We start from the raw sequence: 17080 nt of genomic DNA on the forward strand, positions 1-17080 counted from the left end.
AGAGGGTTGTGGGCATGCTTCAGGGTGTCCAGGAATCCCTCTGAAGTTGTATGGAATTTTAGGTACATGTGTATTTTATTAAGGAGAGGGCCTACCTTGCCTTTTGATCAAATTCTCAAAAGGCTCCATGATCTAAAAACATTAATCATGGCTCTAGGCCAAAACTCATCATGGCAAAATGTCTGACGAGAAATGACATTTAGTTTTCTAGGCACCAAGACTGATAAATCAAGGCTTAAACACATGAAAGCTCTTGACAAGGATCTCCTAGGCTGTCGAGTAGCCTGGAGCCCTCTAGCTGAGGAACATCATGCCTACAATACTGGAGAAAAGAGCACACTGCCAAATGGGATTTCTCCTTCGATTAAAATGGAGAGGGCTCCAAAGGGAATGTGGAGAAGATGAAGCAAAAGTAATGGGTTGAGGTGACAGGCTGGCTGAAGTGAAAGGTTTCTTCATGCTTAAATGATAGTAATGATGGTATAATGTTGTATATCCAACAAATACATTTTTCAGCTGGCTGATGAGAAACCCCACCCCCACCCTCCCTCCACCCCTTGCAGCTTAACCTCCCCTTTCTAAACAGTGACTGTATGTGGCCCCATCAGTGAGGGACATTGTCTCTTAGCAGATTTTTCTCTGCCCACTTGAAAGCACTATCTTACTAGAAAAATAAGAGCTGACCGTTCTTTCCTGCCAAGCTAGACAGAGGGGTGAAAAGATACCACCTGAGATCCCACAGAATGGCTGCCTCCTGGTGGTCCAACTTTTAGAGATAGAACAAAATGAAAAGGACCATGAAGGATGGTCCTAAAAAGTCAAATTCTACGAGCAGGGTCTCCAAGGATGCTCCGTTTGTCAGTCAGCAGGAGCAGACTAGTACAGGGGTGCTAAGCTCTGCGGATCAGACCAGAGTACTGACTGGCTGCTCTAACCATCACCCTACCTCCACCTTTAGGTTTCATGCTGGCCGCTGGTACTAATAGGAGATGATCAATGGGGGCGCCTGGGTTAAGCCTCCAACTCTTGATTTTGGCTCAGGTGGTAAGATCAAGCCCCGTGTTGAGACTCCATGCTTGGCTTGGAGTCTGCTTATCCTTCTCCCTCTCTCCTCCCCTCCGCCAACCCTCCGGCTTGTGCTCCCTAAAATAAATAAAATCTTTAAAAAAAAAAAAAAAGATGATCAACGATCAAAAGGAAAGGAAAGGTTCTTGTTGGTACCAAGAATCTAAATAATCAGCCCAAAAACTAGTTAGAATCCTTATCTGAAATTTAGGAGGGAACGCAGAAACTTTTGAAAAGAAAGAAGCAAGCAGTAATTAAGCACCTTCTATTAAAACTTGGGAGATTTTTCTGATGATCTGTATCAATAAACATTCAACTCAACTGACCTGTTCTTTCTATATTGACAATTCTACAAATGCTTGAAACAATGACCTTGAGGTATTGTCAGATTTTACATTAGCAAAGATTCGATGTTTCTAAGTGAGGAAGTAGACATACCCACTTTGGATAGTTACCTTTAGGTATCTAACTGAACCACAAGACCCTAGAAGCCCACTGACAGTGCCCGACTTGCGGGGTGTGGCTAGGCAGGACCCATCCTCCCCACAAAACCAGGCATTTTTCAAAGTCCCAGGATTCTCAGTGACATGACAGGGAGGAGCCCTGAGCTTGGCATCATTCATATGCACTCTACCTGCCAGGATGCAGACTTTGGCAACAGAGTTGTTAAGTAGATCCCAAGGACTCCTAAGCTAGTAGTAGTATTCCAAACTGCTGCTCACAGGCGCTCACCAAACATACTCTACTGATACTCTTAGAGAACACCTGCCCCACAGACTCCATAACTCAAACCAGATTCCTAAGCAGCAGCGAAAAAAACCTCTTCAGATTAAGAAAGCCCTCTCTTGGGTGCCTGGGTGGCTCAGTCGTTAAGCGTCTGCCTTCGGCTGAGGTCATGATCCCAGGGTCCTGGGATCGAGTCCCACATCGGGCTCCCTGCTCCTTGGGAGCCTGCTTCTCCCTCTGCCTCTCTCTCTGTCTCTCATGAATAAATAAATAAAATCTTTAAAAAAAAAAAAAAAAAGAAAGCCCTCTCTTGCAGCTGGGGAGTGAGAACAAAGAATTGTGCTAGTATGATACAATTACCCCTAAAAACATTTGCACCTGTATTAATCCCGATGTGCAGGGAAGCAGAGACTGCTGGCTCAAAAAGGAAGCGGAAGTCCCTGGGAACCAGAGTTTGTCCCTAGTGAGTAACTGAGCCACAGCCTCTATCTGGGTGGTTCCCCTGAGCCCCAAACAGATGGGCCAGCTCCACCCCCAGAATCAGTCACCTTCCCATCAGGAATCTGTCAGCACTTACCATTTAGGGCATATGACTTCTTCTCGCTCACCTCTTCAGTGAGCTCACACATGTCGCTATAGGCCCGGGCCAGGCGCCAGAGAAAGTCCTGCCGGCTTCCATACTGCAGACCAAACAGAGGGATGGATGAGGCCCCTCTTCTTCAGCCGCAGAGACCTGGGGCTCTGGCCTTCTTCCCAAGCCCTAGGTTTGAGTTTCCAAGCTAGTGTGTTTCAAACTGACATGAGGCCAGCCTTAGGCACAGCGCTCCACCCACACACGACTTCCCACCTGCAGTTAGCTAAGTGGTGCCATGTCATCTCCAGCCAGTAGATGCACCAGCCTCCGAGTGAGGGCATTCTGGCCTGATACTGTGAGGAGGAAAGGTCAACTCTAAGATGAAATGAGGCACAACGAGAAGTCTTGCTGACACAATGAAAGATGTGAGAATGCCCAAGAGAAGGAAACATTCTAACTCAGGGGCATTTATACCTGGGTGAGCATAAATTCTGGCAGTGAACTGAACCAGAGGAGAAGGAAACTGTGGCTGAGTGACCTCCACACTTGTCACTTGGGATGGAAACTTCAAGTAGGACAGGCAGCTTGGGCTCTGCCTCAAGGGAAATAAAAGAGAAAAAAAAATATTCCAGTCCTTTCCACATTTCTCTCCACTGTAAGAGGTAGCGCTCTTTGGCAGTAGCTCTACAGGAGGCAGAGGACTGTGGTGAGAAGGCTCTGGGGCAGGCAGGTCAGCCAGGCCCCGAGGGGCAGTGCGTGGCCTACTTGGAATAGGATGTGCAACCCTGGGGGATCCGTGCAGAACCAGCCATCTCACCCTCATTTCCCTTCCTAGGGCATCTTGCAGGCTTACAAGTGACAGTGGCCTTCCTCCACTCCCGGGGGGGTGGGGGCTAGTGAGGGCAGACAGGCAGCTGGGGCCTTACCGCGGGCTTGTTGCCGAGCAGCAGCTGGAAGCCCTCCCGCTTGCCCTGCTCGCTGCCCTGGTGTAGCTCATCCGCCTGCTGCAGGAGGGGCAGCATGTCCTCCAGGCCAGGGGAGCCTCCAGCATCCAGGGCTCCAGCCACGGGGCCCGAAGCCACCTCCGCCTCCAGGTCCGGAGAAGCCTTTCTCCCCATCTTCACAGTCTCACAACTCACTTCATCTTCCCCGTCATCACTGTCCTTGTCAGAGTCCCGCTCATAGTCAGACTCGGCATTGGCTGTGGTGTAACTGTGGCAGAGAAATGGAAGTGACAGGGTCAAGGGAGATTATTTAGCCTCAGAGCTCTAGGGTCTGTCTCCCACCCACAAAGAGGGAAGCTTCATGGCGCTGCTGTCCACAGCACCAAGTAAAAACCATTTGTACCACTTAGAGGCAGAAATGAGTGCTTGAGAGAAAGCTTCCTACGGGAACCACGGGCTGGGAAAATGATCCTGGAGGGAAAGTGACCAGCTGGGGGCACTGTGGCAGTCAGGGGCCAATACGAGAACCCCCGGCTGAGCTACCAGGTTGGCCAGATAATCAGAAAAAGAAAAAAGGCTAGAAAGAAGCCACCTAGAAAGGAATGTAACAAAATGTTGCTAGTAGATCTCATGGTAGAAGAATTAAAGGAAATTTTTCTACTTTATAACATTACATATGATTGCTTTAGTGAACATATGTTCTTTTCGGTAAAAAAGAAAGAAATACTTAAGATAAAAAACCATAATGTAGGTGGAGCTGATCTCCTGAGCTAGATGGCTCACCAGGCTAAGGGTCTGTCAATCATTTTTGCCTTATCAGCCAAAAGCACCGCCAGAAACAACATGGGTGGGTGCCAGCCTCTGAGACCACGGGCAGCCCAAATATCTACATTTTCTTTCTCAAGTCAAGGTATACTTCTGTCCTAAGTCAGCAGCCAAACCTAAACCACAACCTTGGAAACCTTAGGAACTTGCTCGGGGTGGGGAAAGGCCACTTCGCAGCCGGAATTAGAAGAGGAGGAAGATGCAAACAGAAGGGCCTGGGAAGGTATCTCTGGGGCCGCCACAAGCCAGGGAGGTGTCTCCTTGGAACCCCCTACTTTGATGCGCTCACTGAAGAGGAGGCCACATTTCTCTTGGATCTCGGCCTTCACCAGCAGCTGATGAGGGTGTTCTCCCTAACGGCCAACTGAAGCAGACAAAAATTGAGCAGAGGACAGTGTCAGACTTGCAGGGGCTAGAAGCAGACACCAGAGAAACCTCCAGACCTGAGTGAAGGAAAAGCAGGTTCTGTCAGAGCCAGAGGTTCTGAAGCACAGGAAGATCTTAGGGTCATTTAGGGATAGGTCTTCCTCCTGGAATGAAAGACAGGGACAGGATACCTACAGCTGGCGCAAAACAGACCTGGAGAGATGAGAAAGGCACCTACAAATAAAGGCAGGACAAGACAGCGTCAAGTCCGGCTGCAAGTGGTAGGCCAGAAATCCAGACCCAACGAGGCGGCGGGCTCCGTCCGGAAGGTACTGAGCATGCAACCAGACCAAGTGCCCAGTCTGTGCCGCTGCTTCACAGAGGAGCTTCCAGACTCATCTAACAAAGGGCCCCAGGAACAGCTACCACAGGAACCTGGAGGGTATCGACCTTAGCTTCACCTTGCTTTTTAAGATGTTATCCAAGTTCTTTCCCCTCTAGCAGTGTGCAGTAGAAACGTGAGAAATTAGAGGGACAAGGGAAAGTGGCATAGGATTTACAACCAACCTGGGTGGTGAGGAACAAGACCACCCAGGGGCAGCCTCGACAGACTCCCAACCAGTTCTGAAGCCTTGGACAAGAACCTGCCCAAATGAGAACATCAAACCAGAGTCTACCAGCACCTCTACTCAGCCCAGCCAGACCGAAAGGCAAGACGGGTAAATGGGTTACCTGGGGTAAGGAGCTAGAGTCTCGTATCTCCTATTGCTAGAAAGGAAGGGAGACCCTACTGCCTGCCGAACTCCCTCCAATGAGGAGTTCAAATCCCGAGTCCCCCAGGGAGGGACCCCTGCTCTGACCCCGACAGTGCACAGCATCAGCAGTCTCTCTCCAGGGAGCTCCCATGGCTGAGGAAAAGGGGTGGTCAGGAGGGACTTTGCTGCCGCCCGCCGAGTAAGAGCTGGTGGAGCCGGTGAGGCACAGAGGCTCCAGTGAGGCCGAACGGCGAGGAGACCTTCTTTGCACCTCAGCCCCACTCTAGGGAGCTCTGCCTTGCTCATGTGCACCCTGCTGGCTGGCACGCAGTGGCCGGGCAGACACCTGTGGCCTGAGCACAGACATCAGCCCCGTGAGCTTCCGGGCCTTGCACAGCTACGTGGGCTGCGTCTCTGTATTCACACTGTGCTCTCACACCCGTCAGACCACCAATCCAGCCCTTGGAGAAATCCACCACAACGAGGGGGTCCCTTTTGTTTAACATGCCCTGCGGCTTTTGACATCTGACAGGGACTGGCAGGGACCTTTGAAAAGGCTCTTTGGAACTGTGCCCTTGGGTGCAACACATTGTTCCCACATACGGTAGAGAACCCATGGCTCCTTCGGAGCAAGGAGGCCAGAGCCACCCTACTCTACCCCTTGAGGAGAGCCCACAAGTCCGTGATCAAGGACTCAGTCACACACATATCCCCTTCTGATGATTAAGTTTCTTTCTTTTGACTCCTCTAAGCCCCATTAAAGGGGCTGAGCTAAAGCATTCAAAGACATCCAGGCATGGGAGACTCAGTGGTGGGGAAGACAAGACCAACCTAAACAAGGTGATAAATGCCCAAGAAGGAGAGGCAATGAGGTTGCAGGCAATCCTTGGCTGGAATGCCTGGGAAGGCTTGCTGGGGGAGTTGGTGTCTTAGGGCAAGCTGGGTTCTGATCGGGAGAGAAGTAAAGCTATGTTTGGTACAATGTTCAGGGAATAAGCTTGTGGACCCACATGGTGACTCTGCCTCTGCCATATTCAGTCGGTTCCCTGGGAGCTCAAAGTTGCTATTTTATTTGGAAGAAAAGGGAATCCAGCGTTAAGTGGAGTAGGCTGTTAAATATGCTTAGCCTTTCATCCCTCAAAGAAGCACTCCTCCTCTGGCCCCACATGTTCAAAGCCATTCCAGAGTTTGTGGTCTCCTCCCAAAATTCCCCCTGGACCTATATGGCACTGACCATGACAAAAAGAATTAATTCACCATGGCCACTGCCCCAGACAGCAGCCAGCTAAACTGGAGTCTTGCACCATGTACCATCATCAGCTTCTACATGCCACAGGATCAGTCATGGGCTGAGCCTGCTAGTAATTAAGAAAGCCACCCTTCGTCTCATCCTATCATGGGTTGGCTGATAAGCCTGTCTTTCCCCTTATGGCCTTCAGAGCCCCAGTGAGCACCCCAAGCAGTGAAGCACCCATAAACTTCCCTGGTTAAATCCCCTGGCTCTCACTGTTCCCAGAAGTTTGTACAACTTCTTTCTCTCTTTAAGATTTACTGGAGAGGGAGAAAGAGAGCGAGCGCATGTGCACAAGCAAGCAGGAGGAGGGGCAAAGGGAGAGGGAGAGAATCTCAAGCAGACTCCCCACTGAACACGGAGCCCAACCCGGGGCTCAATCCCACCACCCTGAGATCATGACCTGAGCCAAAATCAAGAATCAGTTGCCCAACCAACTGAGCCACCCAGGCGCCCCTTGTACAACTTCTTAAAATCATCATTAAAGGCCTCGAGTTCTATACATCTTTTTTTTTTTTTTTAAAGATTTTATTTATTTATTTGAGAGAGAGAATGAGAGAGAGAAGAGCATGAGAGGGGTGAGGGTCAGAGGGAGAAGCAGACTCCCTGCCGAGCAGGGAGCCGGATGTGGGACTCGATCCTGGGACTCCAGGATCATGACCTGAGCCGAAGGCAGTCGCTCAACCAACTGAGCCACCCAGGCACCCAAGATTTTATTTATTTGACAGAGAGAGACACAGCGAGGGAGGGGACACAAGCAGGGGGAGTGGGAGAGGGAGAAGCAGGCTTCCCGCTGAGCAGGGAGCCCGATGCGGGGCTCGATCCCAGGACCCCAGGATTATGACCTGAGCCAAAGGCAGACGCTTAACGACTGAGCCACCCAGGCGCCCCGAGTTCTACATCTTGATCTTGGGCAGAGCTGTGACCTCTCCTTCTGTTCTACCCTCTTACAAATGTTAAGTTTCCCACCCACGTGACCTCCTTCAGTGAGTTGCACAGAGATGCTCCTTAAGTCTCAGGGTCCATTATCAATTACTTTGTCCCTCTTTCTTTTCAGCCCAGATATATCAAATACGAATTCCATTTCTGCCCCCTCCTCTAACACAGCCTTCTGGAAACAGAAGTATTAGGTAACTGAAAAGGGCCACGTCCACTAACCCTTGACAATACAGATAATAGGCATCAGGTAACTCCAACAGAAGTCACAAATGGAGGACTAAAGATCTTATCAAGACCTGGCTTGTTGCAAGAGGTGCCTGAGCAATCAATAATCAAATCCAGGACAGATGCCCAATGGCAGTAATATGGAAAAAGAGTAATATTATTCTTCATTTTCTTAGAAAACCAAATGAGGTGGGTGCCTGGGTGGCTCAGTTGGTTAAGCCACTGCCTTCGGCTCAGGTCATGATCCTGGAGTCCTGGGATCGAGTCCCGCATCGGGCTCCCTGCTCAGCGGGGAGTCGGCTTCTCCCTCTGACCCCTCCCCCTTCTCATGCTCTCTCTCAAATAAATAAATAAAATCTTTAAAAAAAAAAAGAAAAGAAAACCAAATGAGGAGAGGCAGGAGAATATACTGTCCCAAACAAGAAAACGAGGCTGAAAGTTTTTTAAGATATACTGACCAGATCATACTGCTATGGGTAGGTCTTCCCTGGGCAATGAGTTGTGGCAGCTCTTAGTCCACGGGAAGAACTCCCAAGGGCTGCATGGGACAGGTCTTCCTGTAAAGGCCTTTCCATGCCCCCAAAACAAGCCATGCCTTAGATCACAGACCCTCACGCCCCTGCAGATGAGCCCCACTGAGCCTGCACTTAATAGCTATATAACTCTGGGCAAGGCATCAAACCTCGCTAAGCCTCAAGTCTCCATCTGAGAAAAGGAAGAAGAGCAGCACCTACTTCCTAGGATCCCTGGGAGGAGTAGGTGAGGAAATGGCTCTAAAGTGCCTGGCATGGTGTCTGCCAGAGGAAAAATAAACAGCAGTTAACATCGTAAAGTGTTTCAGCTAAAGAAGGACATTGCTGCAAAGATCACCCTGAACGGCTGTAGGCATGTTTGTAGCCGAGTCAGTCCTGTCCCAGCAGAAGGCTGGGCTGTTCTCTGTGCCAGTCTTTTCCTCGGGCAGGAAGAAAGATCAGCTTCGAGACCTCACAGAGGAGCTAGCCGCACGCAAGTGACAGCATCAGGCACCACAACAAAGACCTTCATTCAGACTCCACCCTTGAGAACAAAGTTTCAATATGGCACTGGTGACTTAAAATCAAAAAGCCCTTAGCCTGACCACGTTTGGAGGCTGTCCACCAGACTCGTGCCTGCTGTCCCGCATCGCATTAAGGCCTATGGTCGGACCTGCTGGGCTACCAAGGACTCGGTCAGCTCCCACCTGTCAAGATGGCATGGGAGCGCGAGCGAGCCTCCCCTGCGGGAAGAGCGGAGCTTCCAGGAGAGGGGAGCACAGTTAGAGCTTAGAGGGCTCTGGAAACCTGGCTCAGCCACTGAGTGAAGGAAATAAAGTCCTAAAACAACGCTTATAAAGTCCTTGTGAAAACACAGGCAAATATTCAACTAATGTTACAGGAAAAATGAAAAATTACAGCAACTATGTGAAAAACCAACTCAGAGAAAAATGACAGATGCAAGCAATAAGCATTGTTAACATCTCATTTGCTTGGGTGGCATAAGGTGGATGGTTCTTGTTTAACCTATTCCTTATTTTATTCATTTATACCCTCTTACCTTGTTCCCAAGATTACTGACAGCTGCTCAGTGGGACCTTTCCGCGGATAAAGAGTACTTCTACAAAATGTAACCTGGCTGAAGCCACAACCGCCTCCAGGAGAAAGGACTCACCCGCCTTCGCTCTCGGCGTCTGTGAATGTGGCTCCGGACGTGGCTGTGAAGTAGACAGAGCTGGACCCAGTAGAGTCACTCCTCTCCCGGGCAAAAGGGAACCTTCGCCGCCGAGCCACTCTCTGGCTCTCTTCCATGTGGGATCTGAAAGGCAGGGCCCTTTAGAGAGGGTGCCATTAGGCCCCAGCCAGCCTGTCTTTCTCCTCCCCATGAGGGAACCTCTTACTCCTGCTGCTCATTAAAGGGCCAAACACAGAGATAATCCCGGGTTTCTACCCTTAGGACAACACGAAGGGCAGCTCCCTGGACCCAGCCTGCATGGGCAAACCAGCTAAGTCAGAACAAAGCCTGGCAGCCGCTACAACAGACCACGAGGGCCCGAAAGCAGCAAGGAACTTATGGAAGGCAAGGTACCAAGCCTACAGCTTCCCAGCCAATTACATGAGCAGCTCTAAAATGGGCTTCTTCCTCAGAGAGAGCAGCAAGGCCAGGACACAGCTCAGCTGAGAAAGCTAGAGGGGCCGGGAGAAGTTGAGGGGCAGGGAGCAAGGCGGGACCGAAGGCTGCATCACTCACCGGACCTCCCCAACAATCTGCCCAGCAAGCCCCTGCAGGCTGCTCCGCAGCTCCTCTACCTCGCGCCGCAGGGCCACCAGACTGGTCAGCACCAAGTCCAGGCGCTCCAGCACCTCCTCCGGGCCTTCTCGCGCAAGGCTGGGCAGCACCGCAGCGTCTCCAGCCTCACCAGGGACTGCCCGAAAAGGCCTCACTGAAGGAAGGACAGCACAGTGATGCTCAGGGGACAGGGTGAGGAAAAGATCTTGGACCTGCAATTTAAGAACACCTGCTTCTCACTGGAGCTCAATTTACTAAAACCCTTGAAGCTCAGACAGTATATGTTCATAGCTAAATCCTGGTAACAAGTCTTCAAGTTACTATTCAAAGAAAAAAGAAAATCAAGATTCCCAATCTCTAAACAAGAGCCCCCCCCCGTTCCAAGAACCTGTCACACCAGGGCCTTTAGCAGTACCGCACGCCACGGCAGGTAATGTAAAATGCTTGCAAGAACGCAGTCCCTAGAAGGCAGGACACCTGCCCTGTGAAAGGAAAACAAAACCCTTTACTTGTCCGTCTAGTTCCCATATACCAGGCAGTCAATACTAACCCCACAGCAAAACTAAAATTGAGCCCAAATTCTGAGCTTTCACTTCACAAAGAAGAGCAAAGGAAACTCTGAGATCCTTTCGAGGACTTCATTTAGTATCATCAAAGAAGGGCAAAGAGAAAGGGGCAGTTACTAAGAGAAAAGCCCATCCACACCCCATGGAAAAAACACCATTCCCAAGCCCTCATTTGAGCTCTGGGTAAAAATTCCAACAATAAATGCTAATAAACTGGTAGCTACCCAAGGCCATTAGACTGGAAAATGTAAAAACAGTAAAGAAACCAGGAAGGCAGGACCCACAGTCCAGGCAAGCATGAATGTGTTAAAGGAAATCTTTTAGTAAGAGTCTAGGCTGGATTACAGTACACACCCAATATCATTCAAGAATTTCTTGCTCAAGAGAGCAAGAAAGATCTCTGGGGGGCACCTGGCTGGCTCAGTTGGTAGAGCATGCGATTCTTGATCTAGGGGTCGTGAGGTCGAGACGTTAAATTAGAGATTACTAATTTAAGTGTAGAGATTAAGAGATTAAGTCGTCAAGTGTAGAGATTAAATAAAACCTTAGAAAAGAAAGATCTCTGGGAACATAGCCACTTTCTCCAAATATCTACTGCTAAGAAATTACAAATAAACCACAAGGAAAAGGAAAGACAAGCACACTTGAAATACTAGGTTACTAGCCAGTTACAATCTAAATTGGTAACTCTTTGAAGACTCTTCTAAAACAAACTTTTCCAATCCATCTGGCATTTGGTAATCAGAGAAACACTCATTCCCAATTAACATGGGGTGACATGATCTCAATGCTTCTCTATTACACACACCTGAGGAGAGTGGTTTGAACCAGCCCTAGATGCTTTGCTCAAATAACTTAAGGTCAAAGTTCTGCCGAACATGCACTCCCACATCCATGCTGTGCAAATTCAGAGAACCAGGTGACCAGGCCCAATCCTACCACTTAATTGCTCTGTGACACCCTGGGGAAAGTTACACAATCTTTTCAAATTTCCATTTTCTCCTAAGAAGGATTTAAAAATAAAAACAAAAACAACTTGGATAGTCTCCAAGTTCCCTTCAAATTCTAATACATAATTTAATATATAAGCCTCAAGAATTAATTCCCCTAAGATTAGTTTTCCCTTCTGCCTTCTTTTGGACTCCTTACTTATTAAACCCCTCACCCAACACTAAGCAAGTGCCTTTAAAACATGCGTGGCACTATTGTGGCCTGAACTAAGAGTGAAAGCTAAACAGCCTTTTCACAGTATACTTTCCTGGGATTACAGGAAAAAGAAGAGAGAGGCTGCTTTCCTTTTCAAAAAGCTTTACAGAAAAGTGAAACTCTCAGCCACCCCCTTCCGTTGTCCTGTCCCACAGGCTCTGCTAAAGGCAGCCCGGACCCTAGGCCCATCCGTCAGCCACGACTGTGGCCTCAGGGGACCGGCTCGTACCCTGGCGTCCTGGCTCTGGGGTCTGCGTGTAGTCCAGGGAGTTAGGTAGGCTCTGGCTGTGGCCATGGCGCTGGGTCCGTTTCCACCGCTGGCTGTAAAGGGCACACAGGAATCCAAGGCCGGCGGCGGTGCCCAGCAACAGTCCCAGCCCGGCTTGGGCACTGCCCAAGACCCCCAGTCTAGACATGTTGCACCTGCAGCCCACGTGAACCACCGGGAGCAGGCGGGCGGGGACAGCGGGAGAGACATTCGTGAGCGTGATCCTCCCACCCCGAAGCTCCCGACTACCCTCACCCCAATCCGGATCCTAAGGTTTCCGCCAGTCCCCTGTGCCCGACTACCGTGCCTCTCACCCAACTTGGACGCAGCCTCCCCTCCAACATACCCGCAGCCCTGACCTCAGAGTCAGGTTTCTGGGCCTCCAACTCCCGCCCCCAGGCCCATGACATTGCAGACAACAAACCCGCCGCCCCGGCTGCAAACTCCAAACCACCCCCCGCGCCCTCGGAAGGCGCCCTAGCCCCGCAGCAGATCAACTCAGACCCTTACCCGGCCGCTCACAACCAAAGAAGCAGCCGCCACGGCCGCCGCCTCACGCTGTCAATGACCTGACGTCATCAAGCGGCGCCAGCAGCCCCGCGCGCCTTTAGGAACGCGCGATGAGACGACCGCTCGGGGCTCCGTTTCCGCCCACGCTTTTTCCAGGGGGCGGCGCCGGCAGCGAGCGGGAAAGGGGGACCCAGGAGGGAGAAGGGAGGTGGGGAGGAGGAGAGCTGGGTGACTTCTGGGTCGGATGCTCCAGCAGTACCCCTGTCTGGCCAGATGAGGTTCCATTTCCTTCCAGCCACGCCAATTTTCCCGCTGTTCTCGCTTTTTCTCCCTTTGCGTCTACTGCCTAGAATAACCCGTTGTCATTCTGGAAAACCACCCCCTCCCCACCTTTCCTTGACACTCTGTCAGAACTCAGACTTTATTTGATTTCGGCTTGATTTACTCATGCATTTTTACTGGGACCATTTACTGAGCACAAGACAGTAGCACCTTCGGCAGTTCAAATTAGAACAGATAAATAGTTGGTTACCTACAAGAGGTCCCGGAGTCACCAGGGCCAGCTTCTGCCGGTTGACACTTAAAAACTCGCGACAGATGCAAACCCCAGCCCTAAAAAAATCTTAAACTTACATTATCCGTAGTACCTTAATCAAGAACAGGGTTATATACTGTTTTTCCATTTCCAGAATGGTAAATGAAATTCATTCCTCTAATGATGACGTTTTTTAAGCACTTGGGTGAGGCTGAAACTTAAGTTGATCTCTAGTTGCTTAAATTGGTTCAGATACCCTTTCTTTTTTTTTTTTTTAAGATTTTATTTATTTATTTGAGAGAGAGAATGAGAGACAGAGAGCATGAGAGGGAGGAGGGTCAGAGGGAGAAGCAGACTCCCTGCCGAGCAGGGAGCCCGATGCGGGACTCGATGCGGGACTCGATGCGGGACTCGATGCGGGACTCGATGCGGGACTCGATGCGGGACTCGATCCTGGGACTCCAGGATCATGACCTGAGCCGAAGGCAGTCGCTCAACCAACTGAGCCACCCAGGCGCCCCATACCATTTCATTTTTTTTTTAAAGCTGTATTCTTCAGGATTTCTGTGCCCACTGTGAAAATTAATAAAGGGAAACCACTAATGTAGACACAGGCCGCTAGAAGGGAAGACTGGAAGGGGCAACCTGATGTCAATTACAGGAAGAATTGTCAATTACAGACCCCTAACAGAAGAATCTCAACAGAAGAGAATCATAAATTACAGGCTCCCACAGAGAAAGATGTACATTGCATCACCTGCAATAAATCAGCTGCCCCTGCAATTCAGCCAATGAAAAACCATCATCACCCTAAACTCTTGCTACACTCCAATGGATTGGTGTTCAAAACAACTCCTCCCAACTTCCTCCTTCTTTTCCATCAAATAACATTCCTCTCCTTTTTTTGTTGAACTTGCCTATGGTTTTGTTGTAGCTTCCTTGTCCTGGATCACAAACCTGTGCTATTCCTGAATAAACCTATGTTTTTGCTCGGAAAATAACTAGCAGTTTTAAGGTTAACACCACCATTACCCATCGATTTTTTTTTTTTAAAGATGTTATTTATTTATTTATTTGACAGAGAGAGACAGCAAGAGAGGGAACACAAGCAGGGGCAGAGGGAGAAGCAGGCTTCCCGCCCACCAGGGAGCCCAACCTCAGGACCCTGGGATCATGACTCTCCCCGAAGGCAGACGCTTAATGACTGAGCCACCCAGGTGCCCCTACCCATCCATTTTTAAAATTCCATTTTGAGATTTTATGCAACTTCTTATAATTTTAAAAACTGAAATTACAGGACTACGATTCCTGTGTTACCACCAGCATTTCTTTCAAGTTAAAATTTCGTTTGGTGACAGGTGGATTATCTAAACGAATCCTCAAATCCTTGACTAGATATTGTATTTATTTACCCTTTATATGTGAGATCTTTTACAAATAAGAGAGTACATTTAATGTAATGTACATTGTAAAGAACAATTTAAAGGCAACAAGGGGGCGCCTGGGTGGCTCAGATGGTTAAGCATCTGCCTTTGAAGCTCAGGTCATGATCCCAGGGTCCTGGGATCGAGTCCCGCATCGGGCTCCCTGCTTAGCGCAGAGCCTGCTTCTTCTTCTCCCTCTGCCATTCCCTCTGCTTGTGCTCTTCTATCTCTCTGTCAAATAAATAAATAAAATCTTTAGAATAAAGGCAACAAGGTTCCTACCCTACAGCTTAAGGAATAGAAATTTACCAAACCTTCTACTCATTTTTAAGGATTCAATTCAATTGGTATCTTCTGAGATACACGAACTATAATTGTCTTGGTGGTGAGAAAAGAGTGGTTTTAATATACTTTTTCCATAATCTTTTTCTCATTTTTCTGAGATAAGCATGTTTCTTTGGTAATAAGAAAAAATAATAACTTTTGGAGAGAATAAAAAGTCATTTCCTTTGCAGAACCTTCCCAGACTACCAGCTTGGTGGACTTAATCTTTTTATTTTTCTTTGCTCCTGAGGCTTGGTTTACCTCCATTACACTTGGTTGCACGATTATTTGCTTTCTAGTCTGGCTACCCAACTGGAGTGTTCACTCTTCCAGGTTGGGGTTCATGCTCAATTCATCTCCACATTCCCTGAGCTCCAATGCAGAAGCCACCCATAGAAGCTGAATGTGGAGGAAGGAAGGAAAGAAGGAATAACCAATATCCAGGCCCGACCACTTAGACAATGCCTTCATGATGAAAACCTGACTTGTGGAAGAACAATCTCTCCTCTTTCTGCAGGGGAGGAAGATCTGCCAGATAAACTGACTGTGGCAAGAGGCGAGGCCAGATGGGCAGACCAAGCGGGGGAATTCATTTCCCTCTGGATATTAAAGATGTTATCTGTGGGCATGTGGCTGCCAGAGCGCTCAGCAGCAGGGTGGGTGATTCTGGATAGAGCTCTCTATCTTATGTGGCATCGGCAGACCAGTTCTGCAAATGTAATAAAGCCCTGGCAGCCTGAGATATGCACTGCCTTCCTGTCTCCTCCTCACCCCGGCCCAGCCTGAGAGAGGAGAGCAGAGCAGCCCCCAAATTCCTGCTCTCATCTCTGCCCCGAACAGGCAAGGCTCAGCTACGCACCGGGCTCTTCCAAGAGAGGCAACATAGTCAAACGCCTTGGGATGGTGGCCTTACCCCCTGGGTCTAAACACTAGTGTACTTGACACTTAAAAAATTGTTCTTATTAAATATTTAATAGCTACAAAAGGGTATTTATAATACATATAATACAATAAAGATTGAGGACATGTATAACCCTTAGCATCCAGGTGCTAGTGTGAGAAAGAGAACATCACTATTGCCTTGTAAGACTCCTGCATGGCTGTCCCTGCCTGGTCCCTCTCACTTCTCTCAGAGGTAAACACTGCCCTGAATATTACATTTATCATTCTCTTACTCTTCTTTATAATCAACCACATATTTTTTTATTGAAGTGTAATTTAACCATGTTTTTTATCCCCAATGTATTATTTTATTTTGCAAGTTTTGAGCTTTAAGTAGAATCAATCTCTATTTTTCCACAATTTACTTTTGCACTTAGCATTTTTCATTGCTATGCAGTTCCCATTGTATCAATCAACCAAAAACTTAACTCCACTTTTGATAGACGTAAGGACTGTTTCCATTTTTTTGCCAAGAACAAACAGTGCTGTTATGAATATTCTTATACGTGCATCCTGATGAGTGAGTTTTCTTGAGGTTTATCGAGGAGAGATGTAGCTGGGTCATATCCATGCACAACTTCAGCTTTGCTATATGATGCCAAGGTGTTTTCCAAGGTGATTGTATCAATCATAACACTTTGCAATCCCAACAGTAGTGTTCTAGTTGTTAGACCTTTTCACCAATACTCAATGTTTACAGATTTATTTATTTAGCAAATCATTAAAGTAGTATCTCATTGTGGTTTAAAATGTAGTTTGAGGGGCACCTGGTTAAGCCTCAGATTCTTGGTTTCGGCTCAGGTCATGATCTCAGGGTGGTGGGATCAAGCCCCGTGTGGGCTCAGAGCTCAGCTCAGAGTCTGCTTGAGATTCTCTCTCCCCTTCTCCCAACCCCCTGGTGTTCGCTCTCTCTGTCTCTCTATAATATAAATAAATGAATCTTTAAAAAATAAAATATAGTTTGATTTGCATTTCTGGGATTTTTTTTTTTAAAGATTTTATTTATTTATTTGAGAGAGAGAGAATGAGAGACAGAGAGCATGAGAGGGAGGAGGGTCAGAGGGAGAAGCAGACTCCCCGCCGAGCAGGGAGCCCGATGCGGGACTCCATCCCGGGACTCCAGGATCATGACCTGAGCCAAAGGCAGTCGCTTAACCAACTGAGCCACCCAGGCGCCCTGGGATTTCTTTTTTTTTTTAAAAGATTTTATTTATCTATCTGACAGAGAGAGACACAGCGAGAGAGGGAACACAAGCAGGGGGAGTGGGAGAGGGAGAGGAAGAAGCAGGCTTCC

The 17080-nt window shown here is 48.6% G+C and overlaps 1 protein-coding gene across 1 annotated transcript; it reads right to left on the minus strand.

Annotated features, from left to right (window-relative positions):
* Positions 1–2328: 2328 nt before the first annotated feature.
* On the minus strand, positions 2329–12662 carry RMDN3 (regulator of microtubule dynamics 3). The gene is made up of 6 exons (XM_081830908.1): positions 12562–12662; positions 12013–12206; positions 9973–10165; positions 9397–9540; positions 3292–3577; positions 2329–2471 (listed from the first exon to the last, which is right to left on the minus strand). The coding sequence occupies exons 2-6, from the start codon at positions 12197–12199 to the stop codon at positions 2358–2360; spliced, it is 924 nt and encodes a 307-aa protein (XP_081687034.1). The 5' UTR covers positions 12200–12206; positions 12562–12662; the 3' UTR covers positions 2329–2357.
* Positions 12663–17080: the final 4418 nt, after the last annotated feature.

Source organism: Leptonychotes weddellii, chromosome 9 (assembly GCF_054177405.1).
Source record: "Leptonychotes weddellii isolate Sample4059 chromosome 9, ASM5417740v2, whole genome shotgun sequence".
Lineage (NCBI taxonomy): Eukaryota > Metazoa > Chordata > Mammalia > Carnivora > Phocidae > Leptonychotes > Leptonychotes weddellii.

Excerpts from the sequence above, each read along its gene's own strand:
- RMDN3 (XM_081830908.1), bottom strand. The coding sequence starts at position 12,199 with ATGTCTAGACTGGGGGTCTTGGGCAGTGCCCAAGCCGGGCTGGGACTG. Across the intron at positions 3,578-9,396 it reads GACGCCGAGAGCGAAGGCGG|TTACACCACAGCCAATGCCG; the intron begins GTGAGTCCTTTC and ends TCTCTGCCACAG. Across the intron at positions 2,472-3,291 it reads TGCTCGGCAACAAGCCCGCG|TATGGAAGCCGGCAGGACTT; the intron begins GTAAGGCCCCAG and ends TTTGGTCTGCAG.